Source organism: Sus scrofa, chromosome 1 (genome assembly GCF_054392235.1).
Source record: "Sus scrofa isolate SSC_HxYL_T2T_F1_AM1 chromosome 1, Sscrofa_HxYL_maternal_Yorkshire_Landrace_v2.0, whole genome shotgun sequence".
NCBI classification, from domain to species: Eukaryota; Metazoa; Chordata; class Mammalia; order Artiodactyla; family Suidae; genus Sus; species Sus scrofa.
The window spans coordinates 158,546,245-158,562,434 of NC_139383.1; the positions used below are offsets into that span (position 1 = coordinate 158,546,245).

A 16,190-nucleotide genomic window follows, 5' to 3' on the forward strand; every position below is an offset into this window, starting at 1 on the left:
AGAGAAACCCCAAGCAGTTCACTGCAATCACAGGGGCCAGATTCATAATCAGAATCACGTTCACCTATTTTATTAAAGAAATACTTATTTATTTATTTATTTATTTTAGTCTTTTGTCTTTTCAGAGCCACACCCGCGGAATACGGAGGTTCCCAGGCTAGGGGTCTAATCAGAGCTGTAGCTGTTGGCCTACACCACAGCCACAGCAATGCCAGATCCAAGCCGCGTCTGTGATCTACACCACAGCTCATGGCAACACCGGATCCTTAACCCACTAAGCAAGGCCAGGAATCGAACCTGCAACCTTATGGTTCCTAGTTGGACTTACTTCTGTGGCGCCACAACAGGAACTCCTTATTTTATTTTCTATTAACCTGCTTTAATGCTAAGTTTAATCGAGCATGAAACTGATCTTTCCATATTTTTTATGTATCTTGAGATTACTCTTTCATCTGCTTTACCCTTACTGAGAGTGAATTACAAAGCCCTGCTTTCTTAAAATATTAAGTCTCCTTGTCACAAAATCACAAGGGAGAAAGAAAGCAGGTTCCCAGCCTAAAAGTGGCCTGGAGTGAGTGGCCCTTAGTTCCAACCCTTCCTGCCACAGTGTTGCTGGCCAGGCCACCACAGCCAGGGGCTGAGCAACCATCTGGTCAGTGACTTCTGACCACTGCAGCAAACACCCAGGCTCAGTGGACAGAGGGCAGGCGCAGGACACACAACAGTGAGAACCGGCCTGTGTGCACTCAAGCCCAACTTCCGTACCCACTGAGATGACCCTACTGCACTAAGGTGAGATGGGTGTGCAGTCCTGCTCAGGGAGCCACCATCAGATTCAGTGTCTACTATCGATTACAAGTTCTGAGCTAGGAAAAAAATGCTCCGAAAATTTCACAAGAGGGTCTAGGCCCATCACCTGGCAAAGCTACCAAAAGTGGCTTTTTTTTTTTTTTTTTTTTTTTTTTGTCTTTTGTCTTTTTTTTTGTCTTTTTGCTGTTGTTGTTGCTATTTCTTGGGCCGCTCCCGCGGCATATGGAGGTTCCCAGGCTAGGGGTCGAATCGGAGCTGTAGCCACCGGCCTACGCCAGAGCCACAGCAACGCGGGATCCGAGCCGCGTCTGCAACCTACACCACAGCTCACGGCAACGCCAGATCGTTAACCCACTGAGCAAGGGCAGGGACCGAACCCGCAACCTCATGGTTCCTAGTCGGATTCGTTAACCACTGCGCCACGACGGGAACTCCCAAAAGTGGCTTTTGAAGAGAGAAAACAACTGGAGCTCCCTGGTGGCTCAGTGGGTTAAGGATCCAGTATTGTTAATGCAATGGTCCTGGTCACTGCTGTGGCTCAGGTTCAATCCCTGGCCTAGGAATTTCTGCATGCTGCAGGTGCATCCAAAAAAAAAAAGAGAGAAAGAATTGATTGGCCAATCATTTTCATGACTATTGAAAGATTTCCAGAAGTGGCAAAACAAAAACAAAAACCTAAATGCCTCCAATTTGACTGAGATAAAAATTTTAAATAATGCATTTAAATACTTATTTTTGGAAGTTCCCTTCATGGCTCAGCAGTTAATGAACCTGATTAGGATCCAGGAGGATGCGGGTTTGATCCCTGGCCTTGTTCAGTGGGTTAGGGACCCAGTGTTGCCATGAGCTATGGGGTAGGTCACCGATGTGGCTCGGATCTGGCATGGTTGTGGCTGTGGAGCAGGCCAGCTGCTGTAGCTGTGATTTGACCCCTAGCCTGGGAGCTTTCATATGCAGCACGTGCAGCCCTAAAAAGCAAAAAAAAAAAAAAAGAAAGAAAGAAAAAATTATTTTCAGTATATCAGCATCCATTATATTTCTATTCTCACATGTTTAAGAATCCGCAAGTATTTTAATTTATTGACGTTTTGTCACTAAAGCACCATAATACTCTTCCGCTGTTACTGAAGTCAGTTACACTCTACAGATGCTTCTTTTAACCAAAAAGGCAAAGCCACATGATGGGATTGGAACCTTAAAGTTAAATGAAAATGTTTTAGAGGAACAAAGCCCTATATGCTAAACACCTAAGTCATCACAGGCAACAAAATACTCTTACAGTTGCAAGAAGTTAGCATGCCCTCTTAAGCAAATTTCAAATAATTATGGTGAAGAAGAAAAGAGGATCTGCTAGATGATGGCAATGCTTTAACACTCACTACATTAATCGTATCCGAGCTGGGAACTGGAAGTAAGTTCTGCTGGTGGAAACTCGTGGAGAGAGCCTGAGATTCCAGTGTGCTCGAATCCTGTAACTGCTGGACAGGTGGGAACTGAGTCTGTTGATTGTATGTATCAGTCACTGTAAAACCTGAAGTAAATTAGACTAGATGAATTCTACAAAAAATATTAAAGTTACCCAAAAAAGCCCCCAAAAGTAGGTTTTACAAATAAAGATATTTAAAGGAACATTTCTACTTTTTGAATTAGAATCAAGGTTAGTTTTCATCAACAAGGCTCAAAAATGACTTGCTCACAGGCAAGAGACTGTGCTCGGCTTACAGGTTTACAGTGCAGACCTAGAGACCAGTCGTAAATACGGTTACCCCTAAGCCCCAATTTCCACTCGATTGCCTTTTCTTAGCCAGAAACCACATGTAGAATGGTTGTCATAAAGTCGTTTTCCAGAAACTCTGAACAGACTACAAAATAGTGTTTGCCTGCATGCATACAAGCACACATGCACACATACACAGTATCTATCCACGAAGTCATTTGGTTTGAAATCATAAATCAGAAGGTGTAAAACAAAACCCAACCAGGCACAGCTCACAGACAAGCCCCATGTAAGGGCACCACTGACCCTGCGATAAGCCTGCTGGTTCGAAGCACTGCTGCGGCGGAGCCTGCTCTTCAAACTGGTCCACCGGCCCTTGCAGAGCGTGCTGTGGGGCCACAAACCTATCTGAAGACAAAATGCAAAAAGGGTAAAATACTTCATAAATTTGAAAGTGACTTCAGATCCACTAATCTGTCCAAAAGGATACTTTAGTGAGTTTTCAAAAATTAGCCTTATTTTGAAAACACAGTAGGAAGACAATTTATATACATTGCATACATTTATATGTATTGGATAAAAAGTACAAAATCCCGCTCATGGACCAAGTACATTTTGGGACAGCCAAAAAACAAAGCAGTCAGCTGGCCAGCCCATTGTTCATTAGGCCCATTGGAGACAAGCAACCTGAGCCAGGCTCAGCCGTGTCACTAAGCTCACTGTCCAGAGGGGAGCTGACATCTTTTTGTGACGAGACTTTCCTAAAGGAGGCTGTGAGTTGGATGAGGAGCCTCAGCTCATGGCAGACCAGTAACAAATACCTCGTGGCCTCGCCCACCTGTGAGTCAGCCTAGGAGACCCCCGTGAGAGAAGACGAGTGAGCACATAGATATACACTTAGTGAAAACCCCAGTGCTCTCAGCATGCTAAGGGAAACACAGGTTACAAAAAGTACACACTGGAAGGTTCCACTTCTGCAACTCTAAATGTGCACAAAACTCTCCCTCTCACACACATAGAGCATAACCTGTGATTTAAAGTTGGAGATGAGAGGCCCAGTAAGGACCGGAGCACGAAGGGTGGCAAAATCTTTACCCATTAAAACTCAGAAAGTCTCACCTTCCTCTGTTTCCAAAGGCTGATCTGTCATCTGCTGGCCAAGCCCGGTCCCCTCGGTACCCACAACCGGGGCTGGCTCCAGACCCAGCATGGCTTCAGGGGTGGCCGCCACAGCCTCGGCGGTCCGCTGCAGTGCGTCACCCTCCATCTCCACCTGCATCTGGGTGGAGGCCTGTATGCTCTGCTGGTCTACGGCGCCCTCATCTATCGATGGGTCTTGCTGATGCTGCTGGAGCTGCTGGGCAAGTTCGTATCTTCAAAAAACCAGCAGTGGTGCATAACGTTAGGTGCTATCAAAAATCACTCGCATGGAATACTACCGTGCAAGCTGTAATTTATTCAATAACGTTTTTATTGTAAACTATTTCTCTCTCAAGACATGATGGTAATCCAGTTGAAAATTAAATGCCATCAGTAATTCTGAAAGAAAATCATACTCTCTTAAGTGCTTTCACAGGTTACAGGAACCTGAAGGCATCAAGGAATTTTTAAGTTTAAAAAAATGGAGTTCCCTGGTGGCTCAGCAGGTTAAGGATCCAGCATTGTCACTGCTGTGGCTCAGGTTCAATTGTTGGCCTGGAGACTTCCCCATGCCCTACAGTGTGACCAGTAAATAAATAAATACAACAGATGTCACATGTTTTCCAAGTAAAACACTCCCAACTCAAATTCTGCAATGAGCTAATGTGTTCAGAAGAACTGTGAAAAAGGAGGCCTTGCCTTTAGGTCACGGTGGTACAACTAAATGTGGGAGAGATGACACAGACTTATAACGTGCACAAGCCTGTAACCTGCAGGGCGTACTCATCTCACCTGACCAATGATCCATCGCACTACACAACACAGACCGATAGGAACGGGACCCAGGGGATTTTCTGCAAGACCACCATTCATGCCAATATTACTTTCACATATACAAAATACACCCAGCCTATTTTCATCAAGGTCAACAACTCTTTCAAAGAGAAAAATGAACAATGATGTCAGTGAATGAATCAAAAAACTGAAGAAAAAAAAAAGCCAGGTACCAACAATGATGTGATTAACAGACTGTCCATGATCTAAGCTGCTCCACATCCAAGGCATATGGATCAGACTCATACAAGCTCTACCGCATGTGGGATCTCAGAACTGTACAAGTCTGCCAACTCAGAAGTCTACTCTCAGCCAAATACAATCTCTCCTCTCCATTTTCAGATATCAAGAACAGTCACTTCCTGACTACTTTTACTGAGGAAAAGAGAACAAACCTGCACTAAGTAGAAAAGAACCTGTGCTGTCACACCTTTTCCATGAGGGTGACTGTGCAGTGGTGCCACGGTGCTCATACAGTCTCCTCCACCTCCCACCCCCCACCCCCCAAGGGGACTTGTGCCCTTGGCTGTGACCACAAGAGACTTGCTTTTCATTTATTTGCTTGGGTGTTTCTGTGACTCTTACTGCAGTATCTGTTATACCTGTTTTCATGTAAGTGTATATGGTATTTGAGGAATTCCCAAGGCTTCAAACAAAGGGATCAAACAGTGGAGGCAGGTCCAGAGTTCACAGCACCTAGAAGATCAATGCCCAGCTCTGCAGTGATGAACCCATCTTTAGATATCACTTCAGAGTCACACACTCGGCCCCTGGAGTAACTGAGGCACGTGTTCCTCAGTGCAACCCTTACTTGACAAAGCAGGCCAAAGTAACCCTCCGCTAACAGAGATGACCCAGCTAAAAATGGCCTAGCCTCCTTATGGCCATAAACAGGTCTCAAGTGTACTCCCAACACTACCACCAAAGTACACCAGAAATCAGGCTTCTTAACAGAGGGAAACACTGTTCACCAGGTACTGGGCAAGCTGTGCCCATGCCCGTTTCTTGTGCCTGGCACTGCTCTCAGACAGGGAACAAGAACAGCACCCTGAGCATCTGTGTGCCCTCGAACCTTCCAGGCCCTGGCTGCATGTGAAGCACAGAGTGCTCTCCATGAAGAGCAGTAATGAGTAAGTGGGTACATAATTGGCAGGGGCCCCCTAACCCAAACCACCCGTATCACACCCCCACTCGGTCTCAAGAAGCGATTAAACTCCTTGGCTATGTAATCAACTAAGTTCACTCCATCAACTGTGCCCAGGCATCCAGGGAGGTAAAACCAAAACACCGCTGCTCACAGTTACAGGTGATTCCAAGACAAGAGATGTCTGGGTTAAAATACTGCCCAGGAGTTCCCATCATGGCGCAGTGGTTAACAAATCCGACTGGGAACCATGAGGTTGTGGGTTCGGTCCCTGCCCTTGATCAGTGGGTTAAGGATCCGGAGTTGCCTTGAGCTGTGGTGTAGGCTGCAGATGCAGCTTGGATCCCATGTTGCTGTGGCTCTGGCGTAGGCCAGTGGCTACAGCTCTGATTCGACCCCTAGCCTGGGAACCTCCATATGCCACAGCAGCAGCCCTAGAAAAGGCAAAAAAAGACAAAAAATAAGTAAATAAAAAATAAAATAAAATGCTGCCCAAAGTTGGGAGTTCCCTTCATGGCTCAGCACTTAACAGTTTCACTCAGCACTTAATGAGGATCCATGAGGATTCAGGTTTGATCCCTGGCCTTGCTCAGTGGGTTAAGGATCTGGCATTGCCATGAACTGTGGTGTAGGTCACAGACGTGGCTTGAATCCCGAGTTGCTGTGGCTGTGGCGTAGGCCAGCAGCTGTAGCTCAGATTCAGCTTTTAGCCTGGGAACTTCCATATGCTTCTAGTGCGGCCCTGAAAAGCAATAAATAAATAAATAAAAACAAAATACTGCCCAAAGTCAACATTCTAGGGCAGAGGCTAATACTCCTTTATGGTGTGCCTGTTAACTCTTATTTTCAAAGGCACCCAGGACACAGTCACCTTGTCCAGGCTACGGACTGCAATCCAGAATCCTGTGCTTCACAGAAACACCACTGAGTAAGCCCCAGATACAGTCAGAACCACATCTCTGTCAGAGCCCTCTGATCCCTCCATGTAGAGGGGAAAGCCTCTAACCCAGCAAGAAGTTAAGTTTACTTCAATGAGGGATTTAGGGGACAGCAAAACATGTGCTCTTTTTAAGTCAGCAACATTGAATAACTACCATTCAGGTAACACCAATCATGTGCCTAGAAGTCAGAAGGTTGACCAAGATTTCTTTTTTTGAAACTGTCATTATAATTATCGTAGACACTGCCTATCTATCATTTTATCTATTACTGATTATCAGTTTTAAGAGCTTATAAAGTGTTTAGCCCAATACACACTACATCAACATTATATTAAAAACAAAAATGTAGTCTGTAGTTCTTGATAGATCCTTAAACACGGATATAGAAGTGTCTTTAGCCCATATGCCTCAAGCTAGAAGTAATAATACAGGAAACAAAGACAACTATTTCCTCAAAACACTCTCTACCACCATCTGGGAATTACAAAGATTATGAAAAAGTGCTCAACAGAATTATACCTACCTATGGGTTTTCATGTGCTTCTTGCAATTTAGTGAGGTCTTAAAAGTTTTCTGGCAATAAGGACACATATAGGGACGAAGGTCATTATGGATGCCCATATGTCGCCGTAAGCTGCCACCGGTGGTGAAAGCTCCGTTACAGATCAGACACTTGAAAGATTTTAGCCCAGTGTGCGTTCGGACATGTGCTTTGAGCACTCCTGCAGAAACAAAGCCTCTTCCACACTGAGAACATTTAAAAGGCTTTTCACCGGTATGCGACCTGAAAAGAAGAAAAAACTGTAATGCAGGAGCATCTTACACTGTGAAAAGGCTTTATAATCAGACTGTGCTCTGGAACATTATCTCACTTGACCTTCACTTGTCTGAGCTCAGCAGTGAAGACGCAGCTCTCACGTTCCACCAAACGGGATGCACCGGAGACCCAGGGCTCAGGCAACTCAGCTAACCAGGAACTCGAGGGGACTGGCACGACCCAGACCTGCGCCGTCCTCACCTCCTGCACTGGCCTCACGACACCTCACTGCCCTCAAGACCAGGCTTCTACTTCTTGTCACTGTTGCTAGGACCAAGAATTAACCCAAACTCTGATGAACACACTCAGAAAACTAATAAAGAGTGTAATTCTAATGAAACAATCCAAGTACTTCTTGGACAGGTCCTAGAAAGTGCAAATACTGAAATACAATAGGGGTGTAAATAAAATTCAGTGACAATTTCTTGGTAAAACATTTTAGTCAAGACACTAAGGATGAAAATATTGATTATCAATAAATATTCTGGGGTCAAAAGTGACATATTAAGTTTAAAAAAAAGCTAACACTACTATTCTTAGTATTTCTACAAGTCACCAAATCACTAAATCACTGTAATTATACTAAATTTCCACCTCTGAATCCATGTTACCTTACCTGATGTGTTGTTTAAGATGGCAAGATTTTTTATATGCACGATGACAGTAAAAACACTTGTATGGTCTATCTGCTTCATTTACAAAATTATTATTAAAATAACTTTGAAAAAACTGGTTTCTTGGAATGGGCTGGATAAGACCTACAAACCAAAAGAAAATCAGGAACAATTCACTGTCAGTGCTACTAAAAAAAGTCAATGTCAAAAGGTATCTGCTTTACCCAGAGATAAATTCCTGAGGAGTCACAGATTCTTTTGTTTTTTGTTGTCTTTTTGCTTTTTAGGGCCACACCCACAGCATATGGAAGTTCCCAGGCTAAGGGTTGAATGGGAGCTGTAGCCACTGGCCTACACCACAGCTACAGCAACAGGGGATCTGAGCCGCATCTGCAGCCTACACCACAGATCACAGCAGCACCAGATCTTTTACCCACTGAGTGAGACCAGGGATCGAACCCACATCCTCCTGGATACTAGTCGGGTTCATTTCCACTGAACCCCGACAAGAACTCCCACAGATTCTAATATTGCAACTAAATGTTCCTTTAATTGTGTTAGGAACTGGCTCTATAAAGAAAGCCTATCAGGAAATACTTTTAAAGTTAATATAAGATAGATTACCCTCCTTTCCTTGGTTCTAGAGCCGATTTTTAACATTTCTACATTTACTTTCCACTTGAGCATTTGCTGGCCTGGCATTCACATAACATATCAACAAATAGGTTAATCAGGGTTTTAAGCCTCTTGTTTGTTCAGAATGAAGACTGTACTCCACGTACCATACATAACAAACCCAAAACAGAAATGATTCTAATATGATTATTTTGTTCTAAAAAAAGAGTCAGTGTTTTTCGTAGAAATTTTGCTAAAGGGATATCTACAAATAGAAAAATTACAACCTTAAATATTTCAGGTTTTACATACTTTCAATAAAGAAAGAATTCCCTTGGATTGACCACGTAATAAGTATGTCTTGACCAAGCAATAGAGTTATTTATGCAATTCAGGACAAACAAGCAAGGGTTTGAACCTTCCTGAATTTTTACAGGAAACATTAAGAGGAAGACACCATGGCTGTTCTTGCCTCGGCCAAGCCTCTGCCCTGCCCACACTCTCTGCTCCCTTGCCATTAACTTTGAGGCAGTGATTATCAACAGGTACCTCTTAACACACTGAGTGCTAGACTGTCCCTAACAGTCCAGGTCATAACTCAATCTCTCCCCTAAAACCTCCTCCTTCCTCCCACCCTCTCAGCTGTCGTCAGGAGTGCCACCCTCCAGTCATACAGGGCAGCTACTTCCGGATCCTGGAGGGGCTCTTTCCAGTCCCACCAGGGGTGCCACCTGCCAGTCCTGGATCACACTCCTCCAGTGTTCTTAAACTGGTTTCCTAACTTCTAGTTCTACTCACTTGGATCTCAATCGATGGAGGAGAAACAGCAAAGCTGGAGAGAATTCCCTGCCCCGGCTGAACACCTAGCTCCCAGTAGGCTCAAGTGAACTCACCTCACCCCCAGTGCAGCCTCAGAAGCTCACTGGCTTTTCCAAGAGAATCCAGAACCTCCCCGGTGATGTGCATCTAACCCACACAGCTGTCAGGACTTCCCCACTGGACTAGGAGGCCCTACAAAGACCTTCTCCATGCCTGGTGCTCAAAGGCCAGCCGGCCAGACAGGGGCCAATCCTTTAAACCCAAATGGGCGTTCTCTCTTCCATGTGGCCCTAGTCAGATTTTGGTTGTTTCTAACTGCACGCTATCACAGTGCTGCAAAGAACAATCTAGTGCAATGACTGGTACCCTCATGCTCCCCCCGCCAAGACATGGGAGTACAATCTCTGGGGTAGCATCCAGGCGTGTAGACTTTTAACAGAACCCCAGATGATTCTGAGCCCTTTCAGGGGTGAGGGTACAGGTCTCACTCTGAGTTATTAGGAATGTGAAATAACAGTCTTCATTTTTCAGATGCTTTATTTTTCACCCTCTAATAATTTTACAAACAGGAAATTCTACTAAAAAGTTAGGCTAATTATAAGGTCTCAATTTTGGAAGGAAAAAAAAGTGAATTAAACACATCTAAAAGTTTTAAGATCTTGACTATAAGTCATTTCTACTATATTGTCAGTCTTTTTATATATATACCTTTTTTAAAAAAAGGAAAATAAAACTACTAATCTCAAAGGAATGCATGAATAAATTTCAGTTAATATGCCTCAAAAACAAACTAGAAATGTTTTGGTTTGTTTTTTGAAAGTTTAATAAAACTTTCAAAAATTCTTTCTATACTAACAAAAGAAAAAGCTTTATCTTGTTAAGGTGCTTGGGGAAAATAAACTTAGGCATCCAAGAACTTCCATATACCACAAAGCAACAAAACGATGACAAACATATATATCATACATGACACGTAAAATAAATTGGTATACTAGGCTAGACAAGTATGTTAAAGAAAAAGCAAGATAATACACTATTATTAACATGATTAAAACATGAATATAAACTTGGAAAATCAATCATTACAGCCCTGAGGTTTAAAATAATAAGATAAGCAAAACCTGGCTCACTTCAAAGAAAATAAACTTCAAACATCTATGCTCTGCAAAAATGGAAAAATGATGATATTTACACACACACACAAGTAGTCATACATAGAGAAAAATAGTGATTTGAAATATAGAAAAAGAGACACATGCACCCGCATGTTCGTTGCAGCCCTATTCACAATAGCCAGGACATGGAAACAATCCAAATGTCCATCGACAGATGATTGGATTCGGAAGAGGTGGTATATATACACAATGGAATACTCCTCAGCAATAAAAAAGGATGACATAATGCCATTTGCAGCAACATGGATGGAACTAGAGAATCTCATCCTGAGTGAAATGAGCCAGAAAGACAAAGACAAATACCATATGATATCACTTATAACTGGAATCTAATATCCAGCACAAATGAACATCTCCTCAGAAGAGAAAATCATGGACTTGGAGAAGAGACTTGTGGTTGCCTGATGGGAGAGGGAGGGAGTGGGAGGGATCGGGAGCTTGGGCTTATCAGACACAACTTAGAATAGATTTACAAGGAGATCCTGCTGAATAGCATTGAGAACTATGTCTAGATACTCATGTTGCAACAGAAGAAAGGGTGGGGGAAAAACTGTAATTGTAATATATACATGTAAGGATAACCTGACCCCCTTGCTGTACAGTGGGAAAATAAAAAAATAAATAAATAAAATATAGATATGTCATATATACGTATGATTTGAAACTCCAGAGCAGCTACTGATCAAAATATGATTAGCTTGACTCCAGTATTTCCTAGTCTGTACATTATTATATTTAAAATTTAGTTATCAGATTAGTATTTAGAGTATAATATACAGCATGGATAGTGAAATATTACCCCTAAAGTGTAATCAACTACACAATATTTGTGTTCAGTAAAGACTGCTGGTTCTTGATGTCTCACTCATGGCTATTGGTCCACACGTCTGTGCCAGGGGTCTGCGAAGAAGTGAGCCTTGCTGACCACACCCTGACCCAGAAGTCACAAGATCAGGTTCTACCATGTGCTCTAGTTGTAGAACCTAAAAGCAATGTGAGAACGCTCTCCAGGGCCCAGTTTTTTTAGCTATAAAAATGAAGAGTGAGGAATGTAGACAAGTTTTGGAAGGACTATTTTTAGGTTTCCATGCATATCTGAAAGTTTTTTAAATTATATGACTATATGGGACTATTCCATCCAACAAATGCTCCCTTAATATGCAGAGATTAAACTACTTGGTATAGTATTTTAATGCATTGTAATTCTTTCCTAAATGACAGTATTATGTAAAAGATACTGTGTTTAAAGTTACTAGACTGAATTGGAACACCTCATCTCTCAGTTAAGTTAAATAATTGAAATAATATATGCTAAACCCTCTCTGTCGTGTTTTTATTAAGATCTGCCCCCAAAGGTAATTACAATCACATTTTTTTCTATGCAGCCCCCAAGGAGCTCAGATTCTGAGAGAAGAGACAGACACAAATTATAAATAACAATGAAGAGTGAAAACAAATATCTAAATATTTTACAATTTACAATGTGAAGGCAGCTCTATGAATCATTTCCCCCAGGTGTCTCATTCAGCCTAGAACAAAGAAGAATTCTGCTTGCACTGATTTGGGCTAAGACACAGGCATTTGTGAAGCTAAAAGCAAATGTTCCCCATTTTAATCTTCAGAAAAAAGTCTAGAGAATCAGGACTCTAGTTCAACTCAACTGAAGATTTGTAAACTTAATGGCAAGAAATCGATGGTATGTAACCTGATTCAGGGCAACCTGAAAAAACTGGTCATTTGAGGGTGACCCTCAAGCACGAAGGATAAGTCTAGGGCCGCTAAATAAATTTTTAATATGTCCTGATTTCGGGAGGTTTTTTTTGCATTTTAGGAATCACTGAGAACCTGGCAACTCTGTTGAAGAAGAAATACGTATTAAGTGAGACAGTCTGTTGTTTTGTTTTGTGAGCTACCAAAATTGCATAAGGACAACAAAGAATTCTAACCTATCAGGGGAGTTTCCATCTGTGTCTATACCCTAAACAATTAAATACCTTAAGAATTACAGTTCTTAGGAAGCTTAGGATAGAACTCAGATGCAAAATCACTGGAGACCAGTATTTGCTGTCTTTGGTTTCCATTTCTTCTAGAGTCAATTCTGATAAGTACATTATTCTAGGAAAAATTCATTTCATCTAAAATTTCAAATGCATGAGCAAAAAGTTGTAGGGTACTTTCAAACAATTTTTATCCCATTTGTATCTGTGCTTATAGCTTATTTAATACTAAACTAATATTCCTAATATTATATATGTTTTCTAAGTCTTTATTAGAGGTATGTCGTTACCTATTTTTAAAAAAAATATAAAATTACGTTCACTAGAATTTTGTTCTAATATTATATATGTTCTCTCAGTCTTTATTAGAGATATGTCAAGTTATCTATTTTTTAAAAAATATATACAAAATTATGTTCACTAGAATTTTGTCTTTAATCTTAAATTTTTATACTTATTAATTACTTCTTGATACTTCCTTTTCAAGTTTATATCTTTGTGAATTACATATTTTATTTCCATCCTTTTTTTTTTTTTTCTTTTTAGGGCTGCACCTGTGGCATATGGAGGTTCTAACTGAAGCTACAGCTGCTGGACTGTGCCAGAGCCACAGCAACGCAGGATCCAAGCTGCGTCTGTGACCTACACCACAGCTCACAGCAACGCCAGATCCTTAACCCGCTGAGCGAGGGCAGGGATCGAACCCAAAACCTCATGGTTCCTAGTCAGATTCGTTTCCGCTGAGCCACGACGGCAACTCCCAATCCTTATTTTTCAATAAGAAACATTCTTAAAAGTCTTAATTTCTCTGATTATAACCTGTTTATAAAATGCCCCCATGTGTATATCTAATTGAGGCTTGAGTCTTTCTTTTCCATACAATGAAATTTTAGATAGCTATTTTTTATTAATTTGTGTTTCCATTGAACTGTGATCAAAGATCGTGTCCTGAATGATATCTATTTTTGAAAATTTGGACTTTCTCTATACCCTCGGATGTGATCAACTTCTACTTCATTAATATTTAAAAGAGTGTGTCCTCTGGAGTAAAAGATTTTACAAAGTTATTAAATAACCCTTTTTATACGTGTGCTTCAAATCCTCTTCAGTCTCAGTGTGTTTAAATTGATCTGATCAAGGATCTCTAATTATGGTCAGAATTTGAGTATTTCTCCTTTTTTCTGGTTTTGGTTTATATATTTTGATGCTATGCTCCCAGATATCTAAAAACTCATGACTATTGATCATCTTATTAGTGGACTATAACAGATATTAATCTAAAATATCTTTATATGATTTAAGCTTTCTTTACATTAAATTATATTTTGTTTGATATTAATTTTGTTTACAGACTAGATCATCTTGCTTAAGACAATAAGGAAATAACATAAACTGTAAAAAAAATGTAAATTCTTGAACGGAATTTAATGAGTTTAATTTTGTTCTAGGACCTACAAAAATCATTTTTTCATAAGCAGTGTTTTCTTTTCGGTTAGTTAACAAAATAATAATTTACCTTGATTATAACAAGACTGAGCCTCAAAAGAACTTTTTAGAATCTGAGCTCAAAGATTTTCTTTTTCTTTGTTCTCTTCTTTTTCTGGCCATACTTGTGGCCTATGGAAGTTCCTGGGCCAGAGGTCAAATCATAACTGCGGCTGAGGCCAACACCTCAGTCACAGCAACACCGGATCCCAGCCACATGAGCAACCTACACCACAGCTTGTGGCAACACCAGATCCTTAACCCACTGAGTAAAGCCAGGGATGGAAGCTGCATCCTCGCAGACACTATGTTGGGTTCTCAAGCCACTAAGCCGCAATGAGAACTCCCAGATTTTCTTTTTAATCCAAAGGTTAAAGCAGCCCAGATAAGGACCTGCCACACAGGACACAGGGATACTTGGATGCAAAGGAGCCAGTGCTCTGTGTGCTCATCTCAGAACACCTGTCCCCCAAGAGGCCCACGAGGCACCAAAGTCCCCCTCAGTGGGGACTCACACAAACAGCGTCACCCGTAAACCACTTCCCTTTTACCAAGAACATAGTCTGCACAGCAGTGGGGACAGAACTAGGACTTTCGTTTGACTGTGGAACATACTGGCCCATAAAGCACGACAATGATGATAACAACTCTGACATCTCATGTACACCTATTTCACTTTGTGGACCACATAGTCATATGCCCTTTGCAAGGTACCCAAGGAAGAGAATCTTACCTACGTCTGTTATGAGAATTGGCTCCTGCAAAGGAATATCGGGGACTGGAACGTTCGCCTTGCCAACACGAACCTTTGCAGGTTTACGCTGGTGTCGCATCTTCCTTAACTCCGTGTGTTTAAAGTGGGAAGCGATGTGGGTCTTCCTGTGGCCTGAGGTTCGAAACTTCTTGTCACAGTGAGGACAAGCAAAAGGTCTGACTCCTAATAAAGAGAAAAGTACACTGTAGAATTATTTCAAGGAAACACACCTCAGTCAATGACAATGTAAAATTTTGGTATTTTAATATTGATTTGAATATTCAGTTTGTCATTTCACACTATATATATAATTTCATGGCTATTACAGAGTGATTTTCTCTTATTTGCATATAGTGCAGATTACAGATGTTAAGGCATGTGAAAAGAACATTTTAAGTAAAAAAAGAGCATTTACGATTTTTAGGAGAAAGCCCACAAGGGTAAAATGGATGTTCAACTAACTAGCAGTCCTCAAGACACTCACATGTGTAAGACTACCCTGTCTCAGATCAGCTACCATCTGTAACTAAAAGAGTACATGGTCCCCAGGTTTGTTACTGGGATTCCAGACATGTGTTTAAACAGCACCTAGTGGTTCCCAGCATTTAGTAAACTGGCAGTAAATGGTGGTTGTCATGGATTGTAAATAATAACAACGCTGCTGCTGCTGCTGCTGCTACAGACAGTATTAACCTCCTCTTAACAATCCTCTACTACAACTTCCCTTTACTGAAGGAAATTTCCTTCAGATTAAAAAAGTAAAAATTTAAAGAGGGCAAAGGAAATTTTATTGGCAAATGAAAATGCAGATTCCAGGAGTTCCCATTGTGGCTCAGTGGTTAACGAATCTGACTAGAAACCATGAGGTTGTGAGTTCGATCCCTGGCCTTGCTCAGTGGGTTAAGGATCTGGCGTTGCCGTGAGCTGTGGTGTAGGTTGCAGACACGGCTCTGATCCCGTGTTGCTGTGGCTCTGGTGTAGGCTGGCAGCTACAGCTCCGATTAGACCCATAGCCTGGGAACATCCATATGCTGTGAGAGCGGCCCTAGAAAAGGCAAAAAGACCAAAAAAAAAAAAAAAGGAAATGCAGATTCCAAAGAAAGACATATCAAAATGGGCTTATATCAGCTTTTTCAAATATTCATCGACATGGTCAGCTCAGCCCAGGAGACCCAAGGGACTGGCTGGGGGGCAGTCGTTACTGTGAATGGATGGGACAAGGTGTCCTTTCCATTTTCACTTGGAAAAATGTCTCAACGTCAGATAGTGCATGGGTTGCACAATTCTGAATTGTATGCTCTAAAAGAGTGAATTTTTAAATTAACGTT

The 16,190-nt window shown here is 41.5% G+C and overlaps 1 protein-coding gene across 18 annotated transcripts in view; it reads right to left on the reverse strand.

The window, feature by feature from the left end:
* The window catches only part of ZNF236 (zinc finger protein 236), a 91,569-nt gene that overhangs the window by 35,550 nt on the left and 39,829 nt on the right, over window positions 1-16,190 (reverse strand). For all 18 annotated transcript variants that reach the window (XR_014840825.1, XR_014840822.1, XR_014840819.1 and 15 more), the window contains 6 exons: window positions 14,842-15,045; window positions 8,020-8,161; window positions 7,110-7,370; window positions 3,647-3,900; window positions 2,834-2,935; window positions 2,190-2,341 (listed from right to left, as the gene is read on the reverse strand). Coding sequence is in view for 8 of the 18 variants with exons in the window: in XM_085017618.1 (XP_084873744.1) it covers window positions 2,190-2,341; window positions 2,834-2,935; window positions 3,647-3,900; window positions 7,110-7,370; window positions 8,020-8,161; window positions 14,842-15,045 (1,115 nt within the window). In the remaining 10 variants the exon portion in view is untranslated. The remainder of the gene's footprint in view (window positions 1-2,189; window positions 2,342-2,833; window positions 2,936-3,646; window positions 3,901-7,109; window positions 7,371-8,019; window positions 8,162-14,841; window positions 15,046-16,190) is intronic.